This window comes from Chrysemys picta, chromosome 11, assembly GCF_011386835.1.
Source record: "Chrysemys picta bellii isolate R12L10 chromosome 11, ASM1138683v2, whole genome shotgun sequence".
In the NCBI taxonomy this organism is placed as follows: Eukaryota; Metazoa; Chordata; order Testudines; family Emydidae; genus Chrysemys; species Chrysemys picta.
This window is the reverse complement of record NC_088801.1, coordinates 66,945,454-66,964,013: the sequence shown is the minus strand read 5'-3', so window position 1 is coordinate 66,964,013 and position 18,560 is coordinate 66,945,454. Positions and strand designations below refer to the sequence as shown.

The following is an 18,560-nucleotide window of genomic DNA, read 5'->3' as shown; positions in this document are numbered from 1 at the left end:
ATGGAACACTGAATTTCAGTTGGATTTGGGCTCTTACGTCTCTTTTGAAAATCCCATCTTTAAAACGTCACATGTAGAACTGGGGAAAAAAAATTCAGCTGAAAAAAGAGTGAAAAAAATGGCCGATATGACAACACTGAAATGTTTTGCCAAATTGTTTATGTGAAAAACAAAACCCACAAAAATGTCAAAACAAAACATTCAGAAATTCCATTTCAAAATTTCCTTCATTTTTTTGGACATGTAAAACATTTAAAAGCTCTCAAAATCAATACAAAACGTTTCATTTGGGATCTAACAAAATGTTTTGTTCAACCCTCTTTTTTTTTCCCCCCCAGAATTGCTAGTGAACCGAAACATCTTTTATTTGTACAGCACTAAATACATAAAATAAATAACTAGACTGAAACAAATAACATTAAACATACATATCTAATAAAATCTGCTCTTTGTAAGTAAAGTTCAGTTCAGTCGTGAAATTTTAACTCTCAAAACAACAGTAGGCATAATTTGGCTTAAATGAGGATCAAAACCTTCTGTATGATGAACACCAATAAAAGCTACAAAAAGGTGAAAAGAACTGTGTCTTACAAAACAGACTAGCACTATTATCAATTCTTTAAAAGTGAAGACTACTGCAATAAATGCTACAAATAACATTTCCTGAAGCACTATATAATGCAGAATTGTTTTATTCATGTGGAAGATTTTCCCCTCACTCAATAACTGTCACCCACTCGCAATTATGATGCTCATGGGACATTGGGTTTGTTTGTGCTTGTGAAATATACATATTTATAAACTACCACAGAACCATGAAAGTTAAAGAGCTTAAAAAGTCAGTAACTGCTTGAAAGAATGACCAAAATCTATAGGATTGTGATTACACTTTATAAAATGGTAACAGCTCGTGTTTCCCATTCTGACTGCCTTGTGTTTGGAAAAGGTCAGTCAGGTCTAAGTATTATAACTAGTGCCTTTGAAATTTCCTTTTCCATGATATCCCGAGAGCAGTTACATCAGATCAAGGAAGGAGGAAACATGGTAACAGGCTTAGAAGTGAGTTAATTCAACCACGAAGAAAGTCATTGAGTTAGACTACATAATTGGGTAATAAACAGCTGCAGATTCCAGAGAATAAAAGAAATATAGAGCTAGTAACAATTTCATTGCATGGTTTTCTGAACCAATTCTAATAGCAGTGCTGGGTTCAAATATATATGTAAGCCAGCACAATGATTACTTAGAACTTTGGGGTCAGGAACTGTCTTATTGTTCTGTGTACAACACCTACCACAATGGGATCCGGTTCCATGACTACAGGAATACAAGCAAATAATAATTCAGTGAACAAATATGAGTCCTCCTTTATCTAGGCTCCTAGTTCAAATTTTGGGCAGGGCAGGTTAAAAAAATGTTCATACTGAACATGGGGACATTTTTCATTAAAATTTTCACAAAATAGCCGTCCCTTTTCTCAATGAAAAAAATCTAAATTTACTTTTTTTTTTTACTGGCTCTAATATTTTATCCTTTTGGGCCCTGGCCCCAGTTCAGCCAAACTCTTTAGCATGTGGGAAATGTGAGGAGTCTTAAAAGGAAGCATGTGAGTAAGGACTCCAGTTGGCATGCACACACTTGAAGTTAGTTGAGTGCTAAAGTGCTTTGCTCAACTGGCCCTTTAAGGGGATTTCCAATTACTAACTAGTACTTATTTATTTAGGAAACAGGAGAAGGGAATCATAGTTATACCTAATAGTTAAAAAAAAAGTAAACATCTGATGGAGCTACGGGCAGAGTGTTAAATAACTTTAACAGCTGCAAATTCCAGGGCAACCGAAGGACAGTGTCTTGGTATCCACTTTGGACCTTTCTCCACCATCCTTCTAGTCTGTTACCTGAGCAGGTGCTGTGGTAATTCCAGACAGAACACAAATCACTTCTGCAGTTTTATTGTAATTCTCTCTTGCAGGAGGTGCTGGATTCCACTACCCTGCCAGTAGCTACAGGACATAGAACACAACTGAGGGAATCTCTGGAAGGTGGGGGCTAGTCCCTCAGCAGCTATCCATCAGCTCTGATTCTGTCCCCTACAGTTACCGACAACACTGACGCTATATCTACACTACAAACACTATAGTGGCACAGCTTCAGCCACACTGCTATAGCACTGTAATGAAGACACTTGCTATAGCAAGAGAAGGTGTTATTCTGTTAATGTAGCAACTCCACCCTCTCAAGAGGCAGTAGCTAGGCCTAGCAGGGTCTATAGTATTTCATACTCCTGAGTGATGTAGCTAGGTTGACCCAAGTTTTAGGCATAGATCAGGTTGGATGATCTGTGGAGCTAGCTCTGAAAGAGAAAAGCCAAATTTTGAACTTTCTTACGTTGCATGTTAGGGCCAAAGCTACGAGAATCTCAGCATTCCTGCTGCACCGGTGGCCAAAACAATAGGGAGTTCATACATCCATTCCATACCGTTAATGAGCTCTCCACAAGGCATCAGAGAAAAGGGAAAATGTGTATATGTTTGGAGCATGCACAACACAAATCCACATCATGAAAAATTAGCATAAGAGCTGAGGGCTGACCTTGTTGGCTACTTCCCAAAACCCAGTAGCCGCACATAGCAAGGCTGCATGTGTGTTCTGAATTAGAAAGATGTGTGGAGGTTGAGAACGCTGTTTCCAACCTCTGCTGTGTTTCAGAGAGTCTCACACAAGCAACGTTTTGTTTCCCAGCACTTGACTCCCCAAAAGAGCAGCTGTACATACTTGCCTTTCAAAAATTTTTAGATATAGTGTAACTCAACAAAATGAATATGACTGAACTAAATAATCAGAGATATCACTGACAACTCAGAGTTTTGATGGAAGTCTGGGGAACACATTTTTATCATGATGTGCAAAGGGGTATATCTACAACTCCTTTATAACATCTTGCTGATCATGGAGTACATATCCTACAGTTTTCAGAGTGGTAGCCATGTTAGTCTGTATCAGCAAAAACAATGAGGAGTTGTCTCTAAGGTGCCACAAGGACTCCTCGTTTTTTTTATGTCCTACAGTGTTAAGTAGGATGCCGGAGAGAATGCTATTGACTTGCAATGGACACTGGGTAAAACAGATTTGATGCAGTAAGTAAACATTACTCCACATCTCCCTTCCACTGTATCTGGTCTTCGAGTGGCTGTTGAGAGAACGAGAGCGAAAGCAGACTTCACCCTATTATTCCTCCCACCAGACACAATAGCAGCTCTGTGCTCAGGAGCATGCAGGACGTGTTCCATCTGTGTGCCCCCATACAACAGGAAGGGGTCTTGCTCCCTCTATCCCACTTTCACCCTGAAATTGGCTAAGCACACATGGGGTTGGGGCAGGCTGCGCCATTCAAAGGGACGTGCACTCCTCCTGCTCACAAGGGACCTGAAAGAGAGTTGATATCTTCCCCCACCCAGAGTTTCCCGGGGATGACGAAGCTCAGCACTGCCAACAACATGGAACAGCCCCATATTGGCACAATCTGGTCTCTAGTTTATGAGACCCATTTTAAATCCAGAAACCCCAGAGTTTAAATATATAATTAACTTGATATGTCAGAGAATGACAATTTTGAAATGTATACGTTTATTTTAGGAGTTTGGCTGCAGATGGTAGAAAATAACTATCGCTCCCTCAAAATGTGTAAAAAAATGTCTTACATGCTATATTCTATCAACTCTGGCATGCCCATAAATGGAGAGAATGACATTTACACATCAAGTGTGGAACAGGCAAAGGGCAAGCACCTCTTCCCTCACATTTAGAAAGTTCAGTTGAAGCACACCATCGCTAAGGTTAGTCACACAAAATTTTACATTTAAGTTCTCTTCATGTTGTTCAGTTACAACAAGAAAATAACGTGCAAGGTTGAGATGCTAGGTCATGCAGCCAAACAAAGACAATTGTACAAAATAATAAAAGACAAACCCATATAGTTCTTGAGATTTAAAATTCACAAAAATGGCTCTAAGTACATTTGGTATCAACTAAAAACAGTCACATAAGGGTACGTCTATACCCAGCCGCTAGTTCGGCGGCTGGCAATCGAACTTCTGGGTTCGACTTATCGCGTCTTGTCTGGACGCGATAAGTCTAACCCGGAAATGCTCGCCGTCGACTGCGGTACTCCAGCTCGGCGAGAGGAGTACTGCGGAGTCGACGGGGGAGCCTGCCTGCCGCGTGTGGACCGAGGTAAGATCGAACTAAGGTACTTCGAACTTCAGCTACGTTATTCACGTAGCTGAAGTTGCGTACCTTAGTTCGATTTGGGGGGTTAGTGTAGACCAAGCCTAAGAGACTAAGGCTTGGTCTACACTAACCCCCCAAATCGAACTAAGGTACGCAACTTCAGCTACGTGAATAACGTAGCTGAAGTTCGAAGTACCTTAGTTCGATCTTACCTCGGTCCACACGCGGCAGGCAGGCTCCCCCGTCGACTCCGCGGTACTCCTCTCGCCGAGCTGGAGTACCGCAGTCGACGGCGAGCACTTCCGGGTTAGACTTATCGCGTCCAGACAAGACGCGATAAGTCGAACCCAGAAGTTCGATTGCCAGCCGCCGAACTAGCGGCTGGGTATAGACGTACCCTGAGCAGCAGATGTTTCTCACCCAAAGTCAGATAATAATAGACCAAAGATTAAATCAACTCAGCCCAACCCTTTTAAGCATTTGAGTGACTAAATTTTATCTTGCACAAGTACCAATCCTTATAATGGCCAGGCATCTGCAGAAACCAGGCTAAAAACATGGGGTTTGTAGCATGATCTGAAGATCACACAGATTTGTAGAGCAATGACCATTTGTATGACCCTTAAGTAAAATAGAAGAGGACAGAAAAGGAAGACCCAAACAAAGACGTGTTACTTACCAGTAATTGGCATATAGGATGATTGACTGTATAGATCCAACCTTGGGGAAATATGCAGACACCTGGGGCTAGATCCAGTGTCCATTGAAATCAGTGAAAAGACTTCTATTTGCTTCAATGGGCATTAGATTAGGCCCCAGAAGTGCCAAGTCAAAACACTCTAGAAGAGCACTAATTGTTGGGACCACACATGAATGCAGACACACTTGCAAGAGATTAAATAGCAGTAACAACCATGACAGGAGGTAGGTCTGCAAGGAACTAGTTCCTTACAGCAGGAACCATCCTTTTAAAGTATTTGGAAAGCACTTAAAACATAGTGGGTGTTACCTCCAATAAATAAAATAGATAAATAGTAAGTCCCAGATAGCTTTCCTGAATTGGGCATCAGATCTGGCTGCCAAATTCAGAAAATTGTTCTGGAATCTACTATGAGTGTTACATACCTCCTCCGTTTCCTTCAAATATGCAATATAGTCTGAACACCAATGAAGAGCCCATTGCACCAAGCTACCTATCATCCAGGATGTCATAGAGAAGCTAGTAAAGCCACTTTATAGTTCATCTAGTCAAAGCCAACCTGGTCACGTCAGGATATGGAATGGAAACAGCATTAGTGGCACTGATGAACAATTTCCTTCTATCAATAGCTGGAGGGCCGAGAACCATTCTCTTTCTCCTGAGCCTCTCTGCAACATACCACACAGCTGATCATGAGATACTGTTGACCTGGCTAAGAGATGCAGCGGCAGTCCAGGGAAATGTACAAAAGAGGTTTGAGATCTAACTGTATGGACACACTCAGAGGACAATTCAGTTTATAGGGGCATGAAGCTGTCAGCCCTGGAGTAACTACAGCTAGTACAAAGTACAGCAATGGACATCCTCAGCTACACGGGCTACTGTGAGCACATCACACATGTCCTCCTCTCAGGCTCCCTATAAGCTATCACACACTGGCTCCCTATAAGCTATCATCAAATTCAGAAAAAAACTGCCACCAAAATTTCTCCAGTTTACATCTGTGCATAGGTCCACCTCTCAAGGTTTCAATTACATCATAGCCAGAAAAAGCTTTTGTTGACATGCTGCAGAATATGCTACCATCTTTCAGTATGCAGTACAGACTGTCTGAATAAAAGCACATTGCCCACTGAGACATGAGTGAGACCAAAATAGAGCAACAAAAAGCATGTGAGCCAATGGTGCTAGAAGGGAATGAAATGAAATATAATTTGCAATGTGATGTAGTGGGTATGAGGTAAATCAAAGCTTGTGTGAACGCGTGGATGGCTGATGAGTTTAATAATTTGTACTGGATATGTAAAGTGATTTTATTTATTTATAAGTGCTCCCCTGCTTGTCACTTTTTGGTATTATCAAATGCTCAAGATTTTTGAGCAATGAACAACTGCTGTGTGAATAGCAGGACAGTGGTTCTTTGAATCACCTAACAAATGAAAGCTTTGTATAATATGAAAGAGAGACAGAGGGAGCACTCATACTATAAAACACTAGCACAGAGGAGGAACCCATTCTCCAGGCCTTCAGGTAACAGCACCCATCCCCTAAACTGGCATATAACAAGAAGCCTATACTCCATTTTCTGGCCTGAAATGTGACAAAGATGAACGAGGACCCCTCCACTGGTACAGAGGTTTACACATTTATTTGTAACTTAAGATTTAAAGTGGACTCACTGAGGAGTAAGGTACTACTGCATGTGAGTAAATATCAGAATCTAGCCCAAAGAAAATATTTCAAAAAATGAAAAGTAAATAAAGGTTACTTATTTGTAACCAGAGTTCTTCAAAATGGTTCTTCATATTCACACTTATGGGTACTGTGCTGTCTTGTGATGCTTTATGGTAAAACCTTCTACCAGCAGTATCCATTAGAGCACTCTCTCGCCACCAGCCCCTTCCCGTTCAGGATTTCTGAACATCCTGAGAGCGAGGTTATATACGGAGTGGAGTTCCTTCAACTGCCTCAGTTCCTTCCACTGCAATGTCAGGGAACAAAAAGCAATTAGACTCTGACAAAGACAGGAAGGTGAGCGGGGAGTAGGACTATGCAGAGCCATCTTGAAGAACTCGAGTTACAAGTAAGTAACCTTCTTTTCCTGTTCAAGTGGCTCTACATATTCCCACTTATGGGATAGACTCAAACAGTGCTGAAAATAACTTGGAGGCGGGGACAGAGTCCTAACTCAATAGAGACTGAGGCACCACTCTACCAAAGGCAGCATCTGCCCTAGAGGCCAAGTCCAAAGCACAATGCTTACTGAAAATGTGAACAAAATTCCAGGTAACAACTCTGCAATTCTCCACAGCAGGGACTTGTTTAAGGGAAGCAAGAGAGGTTGCCACAGCGCTAGTGAAATATGGACATATTGTCCCTGGGAGAGGAGTCTCTGCCAAAGAATTAAACATTCAACAATACATTATTTAATGCACCTAGAAATGGTCTGGGAAGAAACTATATTCCATGCAATTTTTAGCATAAAAGCAAAATCAATCTGGATGATTTACAAAACCCTTTTTGTTCTGTGTAATAAGCAACAAGGATTCTTCTTTCATCCAAAGTAAGTAAAGCTGAATCAACCTTATTAGAATGTGGTTTTGAAAAACAAAACCCACCAAATCAATGGACTGATTGACATGAAAATCAGAAACCCACCTTTGGCAAAACCTGGGGTCAAGCTAAAGAACCACTTATGTTTATGAAAAATGATGAATGGTGGATCAGTCACAAGAGCATTTAGCACACTTACCTTTCTGGCAGATGGCATATCAATAAAAGCCATTTGAATAGATAAACAACGCAAGGAACACTCAGCAAAAGATTCAAAGGGTGGTTTCATCAGCATGGCTAGAACCAAATTGAGATCCCAAGAGGGACAGGATCTCTCAAATGACTATACATATTAAATAAGCCCTTCATAAACCTCTTAATTGTATTAAGCACAGTGATCTACCAGCAATTAAGGTATGATGGGCAGAAATGGTTCCCAAATGAACCTTAATGATGAATTAGATAACATCACTTCATATTTTAAAAAGATCAGATTTTCTCTAGAATATAGGGTGTGGATGCTGAAGCAGGAAAGATGCCCTTCCCAGCCATCCAAGTCACAAATCTGGTCCATTTTGATTTGTAATGTTGTCTGGTAGACTGATTCAGATTAGATACAGTCAATCACCCAAGCCATCAGATGGAGGACTTGCAGGTTGGAATGAAGAAACCTCCCTTCTTGTTCAGACAACAGACCTGGTGACAGAGCAAGACAAACGAAGACTCTGCCAGACAGTTGGAAGAGACAGTATACCATTGCTGGTGTGGCCAGGCTGGGGCAATGATAATCATCCTCGCCGTGTCCTGACGTATCTTCCTTGCCACTTTCTGAATCAATAGAAAGGGGATAAAAATCATACTGCAGGCTCCTTCCCCACTGCAGTAGAAAAGCATCTGACAAAGACTGGATGTCCCTGCTGCCTCTGAAGCAGAAGAGGCAACACTTCCTGTTGCACATTATTGCAAACAGGTCCATGTCTGGTCGACTCCTTCTGGCAAATATGTAGTAAACCAATTAATCCTTCAAGGATCACTCATGTTTCTGAGACATGTCTCTGCTGAGATAGTCTGCAGTCACACTACTCTCTCCCAGCAAATGTAGGATCACTGGAAACACATAGTGGAGGATGCACCAATCCCATAACCTTATTGCTTCTGCACAAAGAGGAGGAAAGTGAACACACACACACCCCTTTTGGTGACATAGTACATTGAAGCAGTATTGTCCATTACTACTTATTCCATCCTTCCATGCATGTGAGAAAAGAATGATCTGAGGGCTACACAGCTGGCTCTCAACTCCAACACACTGATGTGCAGAATCTTTTCCTGATGAGACCAATGTCCTCGAAGCACCCGATGATTCAGATGTGCCCCCCACAACCACTGTTTGGTGCATCTAAAGTTAACCTCACCAATACTGCCAGAGCATCAAACTGGACACTTCTGAAGACATTTGTTCTCTTAAATTACCACTCCAGTGAAAGTAAGATGAATGGTGACCCACAAGTGCAAATTGTTCCGGACTTGGACAGTAAACCTGAGACATCCTGTGCTGCATAGGCCTCATTGGGCAAAAGGAGTTACATAGGTAGTGGCCACCATGAGACCAAGGAAAAAAAGATTACTCTTCAAGTCGGACACGCCCCAGCATTGAAAATAAGCTACTTCAACCTCAGAAACCTGTCCTCCAGCAGAAAGGCTCTTTTTTCCACCGAGTCCAGTGTGGCACCTACGAACACAATTCTGCGAGTTAAGCATTGCTTTGATTTGATTGTTGAGAAGCCCCAGGTCCAAAATAGATGGATTGTAACTGCAATATGGCTTAACGGGTCTTCAGGCACAGCAACCTTCATTAGCCAATCATCCAAATAAGGGTAAACAAAAATACCTTGCCCTCTCAGATGCCACTACCACAGAGAGGCATTTTGTGGAAACTCTGGGCACCTCGTATTGGAAATGGCATCCTGCCACCACTAAATGAACGTATGTGATGAAAGCAACTGTCATTCTGGGGTACAATCCTGACCAGTAAGAGGTTGTCACCGCCTGCCCTGTAACCCTGGATGCCTCACAATGCTTTGCTGTTGTAGGTCCTAACCTGGGCCACTCACAAACAGACTACCAGCATGCAAGTCACACCCTGAGTGTCTATAAAGAGCTGCAGCCCTAATCCAGCAGCTCTGACCCAAACAGCCTGTCAGCAAAGCACCAGTCACATTCTGGCTTCCACCAACCTTTGTTACGACTCCAACACACTCCCAGTCCCAGATTTTCCCAAAACGTTTGTTCTGCACTGTACAGACCTCTAGTGGACAGTTCAGATATTAAGATCCGTTGCCCCTGTAAGGAGTCAATAGTCAACAGTTTGCAACTTTAACTGGAGTTACCAAACAGTTCCATTTAAACACAACACTGGATTGGTTTAGATTAAAAAGATAAAACAAGTTTATTAACAAAAAGAAGATATACTTGAATTCATTTAAAATCCTAAATTAGAAATGGTTACAAGCAAATGCAAGTGAAAACATGCATCTAAAAGTCTAAAATATAATCTAGCAAATTCTGGTTCGAGGCTTTGTTCAAGATGACCTTTCTCATCCATAGTCTTCCAGAAAGATAGTGACTGACTTTGGTCAGGATCTCTCCAAGAGGTCTAAAGGCATTGGTGTGTTTGTCTTCTTAGGTGAAAGAGACAACATGGGGTTCTTTGCCCCTTTCTTTAATAGTCCAGTGAACCTCTGAAGTGGATTCTTCTGAGGGTTACCCTTCAGAGTAAAGCTCATTCAAGCAGTAAAGAAGGTGACATGGAGTCTGATGGTGAAGGAAGCTCCAGGCTTTTTTCTCCTCCACCTGTGTGTTTGCTGAAATCCAAATTGTTCTGTTCCTGCTCTCTTTTCTCCCACTGTCTTTAGTACCCTGTTTACTACTTATATGTAAATTGAGGTAAGTACACATCCCTTTGTTTATAATAGACCTGTTTAACAACTTTTACCTAGGAAAGGCTGTGTGGTTTTGAATATGTGCTAGTATCATACAGGGAAATTCACAACTTCCCAATATTATATGTGTACATACATTTCATCACAATATTATTGACCAGTAAGTTATTATTTTCAAATGATACCTCACAGCATATTTTTTACAAAGATTATTACAATGGGTGTGTCGGGTATGGATACGGGGGTGTTTAGTGTCACAGCGACAAACTGAAATGTGAAAATATGCATCCTTTAAATCAAGAGTCACAAACCAAACCATGACCAAAAGGGAAGGGATTAATGGCAGTGAAGAAGATGAGTGCTGTAATATCTGCATTAAGAGTTAAATAAATCGTCTCAATAGTTTAGGGAAATACTTGCTGTCCCCTTCACTCAAATAAAGGAATTAGAAAAACCAAAAAGTTGAAGTTCTTTCCAGACCTTGTTTCCCCTGAAGTAATTTAAAAAAGCACAGCAAGGGATATAAAGCACATAAAAGGACCTTTTTCACAGAGGATACTACAAAAAATTCACTGAATAGTTACACTAATTTCTTCCTTTTTTCAAAGTGTCAGGGTAAGTACTTCTTTTAGATACAGATATAGGTGTTATTCCAGAAGGTATTATATACCCTCTGTTATTAAAGACCTCCGCAGAAGATCAATATGCTAAAATTAGTTGTTGAGCTCTACAAAACCAGAATTTTTAAAAGCTCTCAAAACATCAAATTCTACCAACCTTACACTGAGTTAGAGGAGACTGCTCTCCTGGTTATATTCTACATAGTGAACTAGATGGCAGAATCAGATCCAAATTAGGTTTCTAGGTCATGATCCCGCCACACTTACTCAGGCAAAGTTGTCCTTACTGACATGTGTAATTTCATTGTCCTCAATAGAACCAAAACGTGAGAATAAGTATTCAAGTGATAAAACTACAAAACTGAATCCTTAGTTTGTAGCTGTCACTAAAACATTTGAAATGCAAGTAAGTAGAACCACTATTTTATGAACTAATCAGGGATTGAGGAGTTCATAAAACTAAACTGAGCTTCTTAAAATTACAGTTGGTATCATGCATAAGTTGCAGTATGATGCATTGCATCACTTTCTTCTGGTCCTTCAAACACTGCAAGGCAATTTTCAATGCCTTGAAAGCATTGGCATGTGAAGGGATGTTGACTTGTTCTTCAATTACATCCCTTTCATTATGTGATTATCTTTTTCCCCACCAGGACAAAAGGTTTGTATAACTTGTTGTTCATAAGACTTGTGTTTGTAAAATTGAGATTCCACTGTATTTCAAACTGTGTATTATATATAGATGCCTTCCTCATAGTGTATGTGAACGTTTAACAGAATGTTTTACCTCTAGTCACAGGGATCTCACTGGCACGCCCAGATTCTAAATTTTGTAATGTAGCTTGTAAACCTGTAACCTAAAGAGTAAAAATAAAGAACAGTTATGAGGACATTGCTTTTGTACCCTATAACTACGAGTACAGAAGACAGAACACACATGCATAAATAAGTAGTAAATACCATGTACAATTACTGATTTATCTAACTCGCTATCGCTGTTTAACTATATAAAGATTTTAAATTACTCAACTCATTCCATTCCTTTTTCAAGAAATAGCTCGAATATAACTCATTTTGAAAATATTTAATCCTACAATGATATAAAATAATCTATCCAGAATTTCTGGTGGGAATTTTGCATATTTATTAAAACAATGCAAATAAAGACAATGTTATGGGCCATATTGTGACATCAACTTTTAATCATAATTTTTCACTGAATTAAAAATTAACCTGATGACACAATATGGCTCACAGCATTGTCACAATAAAACTGATCACACAATATGGTACTGTACATTAAGGAATGCCGGTCATCCTGGTAGCCTAGTAGGTGGTAAACTGACCTGTCATGTATAAGCTCTTTCATTTTCATTGCATCAGAGGATGATTTTGCAAGATAAATCTTTTATTACGCATTTAAATGATTGATCCCTTCTTCTGGATGTCACTGTAACCCTTCTTTTCCTCTAGGATATTTTCCTTCATGTAGACCTTTGTTCTCAACTCATCCCTGTGCTAAAGGGGCAAGATATCATCTATACCAATCTACAGATCAGATGAAACTAAAAGGGCCACGGATAGGCAAAACACAACTTCTCTCTCTCCATTTGGAGGACAAAGGTGTCTGTGTCTGGTACCTACCACTTCAGGAAGCAGGAGTTTTAAGATCATTCCCAAGTAGAAAAAATGCACTGTGTAATTCTCTAGGGTCTGAGCTAAATTATTTGGAGGTTAACAATGATCTTAGAAGGCTTAGATCATAGAAGCTTACTGATACTGCATCTCTACAGGTATGTTTTGAAGTTCCTGAAACTATTGGAGATAAATTGACATACCTTTCTTTAAACCTTTTTGACTGACAATATTTGATTAAAACTATTGTGGCAGCTAATAACCTTTAAAGATGGTTTCCTGTGCAGTATCCATAAGGATTAATAGAGCCCTGCGTGGATACAAAACTTGTATCCGATCCACAATCCACAAACATAGTCCACAGATGTCCGCAGATATAAAGCAGATATCCACAGATTTGCAGGGCTCTAAGGATTAATATATTATTAAAATTATAGTACTTTGATACAGTTTCAATGCAAGTCATCTGACTAGGTCATAGTTCCCCTGATGTTTCATTCACAAATATGAAAGCTGAAAGAATGATTAAAAAGAAGATTCCAGTACGCCCATTCCTGTTGTTAATTTGTTTAACACAGTCCTTCACCCAAGTAAAGTCCCTGTTCAACTTAAGGTTGGCCTAGTAGAGAGGACAAATTCCAGTCTGTTTTAGTGATTTTGTCTCACTGATACAGAGTTGATTGTAAATACTTCCAGTTTAAACCATTAATAAAACTTTATCTCTTCAGCTACATAACATCAGCAGGGCACTTGAAGACAGATATGACTTTAATATTCTGTCCGGCGTACGTAAAACTAAAGCATCAAGATTCTTATAGCAACTTCAAAAGAACAAAATATTTGTAAATAGGTCACATGAAACTCAGAAATAATCTAGCCTATTCTTATTTAAACAAAAATTATGAATCAGCTGCCAGTATGTTTCTGCCAGTGTAGCTGACCATGGTTTTTACCTGACCAACTGCTCTGTCTCTCTCCAGGTTGGTTAGCATTTTCTGTCTCAATATAGTCTGGTATTTTTCAGTCAACTGCTTCAGCATTGGCTCATATGATGCATAATGTGCCTTCAGCCTATGAACAATAAAAGCCAAATGTATTTTAAAGGATGACTGAGTTAAATCAGCAATTTCCATCTAAACAACTTTTCCCCCATGTACTATAGAGAAGAATAAAATGTAGAAAGGTCAAAACACAGGACACAGCTAATGTTATTTAGCATGCAACCACCCCACTGGAGTGCCAAGGAAAAATATTTATGTATCAGTTATTCAGTAATAGGAGCTGTATATCCTGCCACCAAAACCTTTTGAAGTAATCTATCCAGTTTTGTTTTGTGTTCAGCAACTCCCCTAATCTTCAAAATACATTAAATGCATTACATACATTAACCTTTATTAATCATTGCTTCCTTCTTAATCTTTGCTTCCTTCTTGTAGATGGATGTTATTTCATTAGGAGAAAGAAAAATGCAGATAGGATTTGACAACCAGTAGGCTACTAATTTAGAGAAATCAGCTACAATATGAAATTTTGTAGCATTAATTACAGTAGAAACTATATTTGGATCCTTTCATCAAATTAACAAGAAGCTAAGTCACCCATACCAACTCATGAATCAAAGTATGAGAATGCTATATTTTTCAGGAGAAATTGTTCAGCTCAATACACAACAATTAACAACTTCAAGAATATTGTGTTTTGCCAGAATGCTGGCAAAAAGAGACAAAACTGGGATTTTTCTTGCAGTAAGATAGACTGTAAAGTTAAAATGCATATAATGTGAGTCAGCCAAAATCATGAAGGATGTTGAGAGGTACTTAATTAACATCTGCAACTCCCAGGATTTGGCCCAAACTTTGTTTTAAAATTGATCCACCCCAGGAAGAGATTCTAAAGAATTATTACTGTTGATTGGTGATACATCTACAATGCAAAAAAAACAAAACAAAAAACCAGATCCCTGCAGCAGCCGATCTCAGAGCCCTAGTCAACTGACTTGGGCTCCTGGGACTCGCACTACAAGCCTAAAAATAGCAGTGTAGACATTTCCACTTGGACTGGCCCCTGGACTCTGAAACCCATCTGGGGGGCGGGAGGTGAGTCTCAGAGTCCAGGCTCCAGCCCAAGGGGAAACATTTACACTGCTATTTTTAGTCCCATAACATGAGCCCAACAAGCCTCAGTCAGTGGACCTGGTCTCTGAGACTTGCTGGCACATTTTTTGCCTTTTTTGGTTTTGCAATGTAGATGTATTGGTCAGTAACCTAACCTTGGACAGCAAGGAATGGGAGGTAATACTAGCTGAGGGAGAGGAGCACAAAATTTCCAGGAGCAGCAGCTATTCTGTAATGATGAAATTATGGAAATTAATATTAAAGAACTCATAGGGAATATTCATATAACAGTTTGAGTTTATTTGCACCTAAAGCAATTAAAATCCCAGGTAGAAAGCTCAAGTTTCAGAAGACTATTAACAAGGATAGAAAAACTAATTAATGAAAAGACCACCTCAAAGGGCCTGACTCCCACAGGTACAACAACTTGTTACTGACGGATCTAGAAGATAAGACAACCTTGGTGGAAAAATTGATCTAAAAACCAGATATCACTTTGTAACAATGGGAAAATATCCAGAGGAAAGCCAATAGCTCATCTATTTGTTTAACCATTAAGGAAAATTACTACAAAAATACTTTACCAATAGTACTTCACTCCATTTAAAATAAGGAAAATATACAAAAAAGGAAATCATAAATCCTGCAGAAGATGATGTGGAGGAATTAGGGACCTCTCTCTATATATGGTGGGAATGATCTATGACTGTTTGCACTTAGGGTGGTGCGTAGGGTTCACATAGCTACATGTTGCCTGAAAGGCAGGCTGCATCCATACTCACTGCAGTGTGTAGTTACATGCGACAGTGAAAGGCTCCAGTAGTGAGGTACTACCAGAACCTTTCCCTGCTGCCGGAGTCTTTCGCTACAGCAGAGAAAGGCTCCAGCAAGTGGGAGGCAACAGGACACGACATTGCTAAAAATAGCAGTGTAAACATGGCAGGCACACTTTGGGCAAGTAGAGAGCCATGTAGGGTATATACCCTAGGGGTCAGGTGGGTAGGGCACTCTATCACCTAAGCAGTGTCTCACCATCTACATTGCTATTTATACCCATGCTAGCTGGGCATGCAACATCTGTATGCTACAGGCCAGTATAAGTGCAAACATACCTTAAAATGATAGTGTCTGGGAGGAAAATGTTACATAGAATTTTCAAGGTAACTAAAATTTAGACCACCCAGGGACCCTATTCTATTAGGTTACAGCCCAAAGGAGGTTATTGCTTCTGAAACCTATTAAAGCGCAATTATCACTAGCAGCCAGATGCTCATTTTTGGAAAATAACTGATCCCCAGCATTAGAGGCATGGAGGAGTAAAGCATTAGAAATCCTTTGAATGGATAAAGTGACAGACAGCTTTACATCAACATCAAGTAGATTTTATAATACATAGTTACCATTCTTTTAGACTCTGAACAGAATTAATACACAGAAAATGATAAGAGACTGACCAAACACTAATGGGTCTTTTAAAGGTAATAAATACGGGTAATGAATGAAATTAAATGCTTCTATGGAAAGTTCATATATGGTAATAATGATAAAATAAATTAAAAAAAAAATTCTAGGGACAGGACTTCACCCCATGAACTCTATACACAAAACACTTCACACAGAACTCGATGGGACAAACTTTGTCAGCTGTAGTACAGCACCTGCAAGAAGGTATGCAATGTGATGCTCACACACCTTTTCAATACAAATTCTTTGACAATACTGAAGCTCCACTAAAGTATTTGTTTCCGACTCATATCTTAAAGCTACTTTTAAAAACATCTTCCTGCTTTACCGGATGTATTGTTGTCTGTGGGTTAGAGCACAGGGCTATGAGACACAAGACCAGTGTGAAATTTCCAAATCTGCCACTGACACATTGTTTGGCCTTGAATTACTCACTTAACCATTCTGTGCCTCAGCTTCTCCATAAGAAAAGTGGGGATAATACGGTGACCAAAACGCTCCCCTGTATTCACTCCCTACACACTACTGCAATGATACTTGTACAAAATATGCCTTGTGAGGTATCATTTGAAAACGAATAACTCACTGGTCAATAATATCATGGTGAAATGTATGTAGCAACATTATATGTAAAGTTATTAACATAATCTGAAATTATGACTGAAATGTGGTTACCAGACAAGTCTGGGGAGTGGATAAACCTGTTTCTTAAAGATAAAAAAACAAGCTGGTGCCTCTAGTCATATGTCAAAGTTGATGGGCAATCACTTGCCAAGTAACCATTTTTTGGCAAAGAAGGGGAGCAGTAACACATTGATCTATATTTTAACAAACAGTAGCATGGATCCTTTTTTACCATGAGACTCCTAGTCTCCATCCTCACAGCAGGAAGGAATTTTATCTAGGGGTAACCCGCAGGAAAATGCATTTCACAGGGGGACTAGACTATAAAGTGAGGGGCAAGAACACCCCAAAGCTTCTCTCCCTACCTATCTCTCTTTCTTTTTCACCTAAGATGACAAAGGAAGCAGCCATTTGACTTTGGGAGAGATCCTGACCTGCAATTTTGTCAGCCCTGTGGCTGAGAGCAGGAGCGGTGCCAGGGTTTTTGCCGCCCTAGGCGGCAGCGCTCCTCCTCTGAGCATTCAGGGGGCCTGGGGTGTTCAGCGGTGGGGGTCCTTCCGCTCCGCATCTTCGGGGCACATCAGCAGCAGGTCCTGGAGCAAGTGAAGGACCCGCCGCCGAATTTCTGCCGAAGACCTGGAGTGGAAGGACCCCCCACCGCCAAATTTCCGTTGAGGGCGGCAAAATGCCGCCCCCCCAAATCCTGCTGCCTCGGCGACCGCCTAGGGTCATCTAGTGGAAGCGCCGGCCCTGGCTGAGAGTATGTAGTAAGAATTTTACCTTGAACCAAGTCTGGTTTGTTAAATTTAGTTAATAAGAAAGCATTTTCTCTATATTTCTCTTGTAACCAATTCTGACTTTAATGCCTTATAATTGTACTCACTTAAAAATCTCTCTTTGTAGTTAAATACATGTGTTTTATTCTTTAATCAAAACTAATCCAGTGTTGTGAATTATTTGGGTAACTCCAGTTAAAGTAGCAAATTGTTGTATATTGTTCCCTACAGGGGCAATGGATCTAAAATATCTGAATTGTCCTGGAGAGAGCTGGACAGTACAGAACACATGTTCTGGGGGGGGAAATTCAGGACTAGGAGTATTGGGGTCACCCTGCAAGTAGTAGCCAAGGCTGCTGGAAGCCAAAGGGTGGCTAGTGTGCTGCTGACAAGCTAAGAGTTGCTGAACCAAGTTGGAAGCTACAACAGCAAAGCACGGTGAGGTGCCCAAGTTTTCAGGGGTGACACAGCCCCTCACTGATCAGGATTGCACTCCAGACTATCATAAATATCACCTGCCTTTGGGAAACATTTTGAGGTGTTCACATGAAAGATGCTGTTTAAATGCAAAGTACTATTTGCTTTTATATATTTCCAATCCTTCTCCTTCATTCTACCTATCAATGTCATAATGTACTTCTTTTTGTTTCTTTTGGACATTTTTGCTGTACACAAAAAGAAGTATATTATGACATTCTAAGATTAGCTCAAATCATTGTCAAGAACAAGAACTAATGACATTTAAAAAAAGAAGATTGATTTAGTTGTATCTAACTCAAGTTGAAACAAATAAGTGAGCTTCTTCAACCACCATGAAAAAAGGGAATTGACAGTCAAGGAACGTTACATGCTTTATGTACCAAAAATAGTTTATGTATGTATGTCTCCTTTCTGTGCATCCT

At 40.1% G+C, this 18,560-nt stretch overlaps 1 protein-coding gene across 4 annotated transcripts in view; it reads right to left on the bottom strand.

Annotated features, from left to right (window-relative positions):
• Positions 1-18,560, bottom strand: part of SPAG16 (sperm associated antigen 16) — a 786,899-nt gene that overhangs the window by 733,767 nt on the left and 34,572 nt on the right. For all 4 annotated transcript variants that reach the window (XM_065562140.1, XM_065562142.1, XM_065562143.1 and 1 more), the window contains 2 exons: positions 13,634-13,751; positions 11,833-11,902 (listed from right to left, as the gene is read on the bottom strand). In XM_065562140.1, the coding sequence (XP_065418212.1) occupies positions 11,833-11,902; positions 13,634-13,751 (188 nt within the window). The remainder of the gene's footprint in view (positions 1-11,832; positions 11,903-13,633; positions 13,752-18,560) is intronic.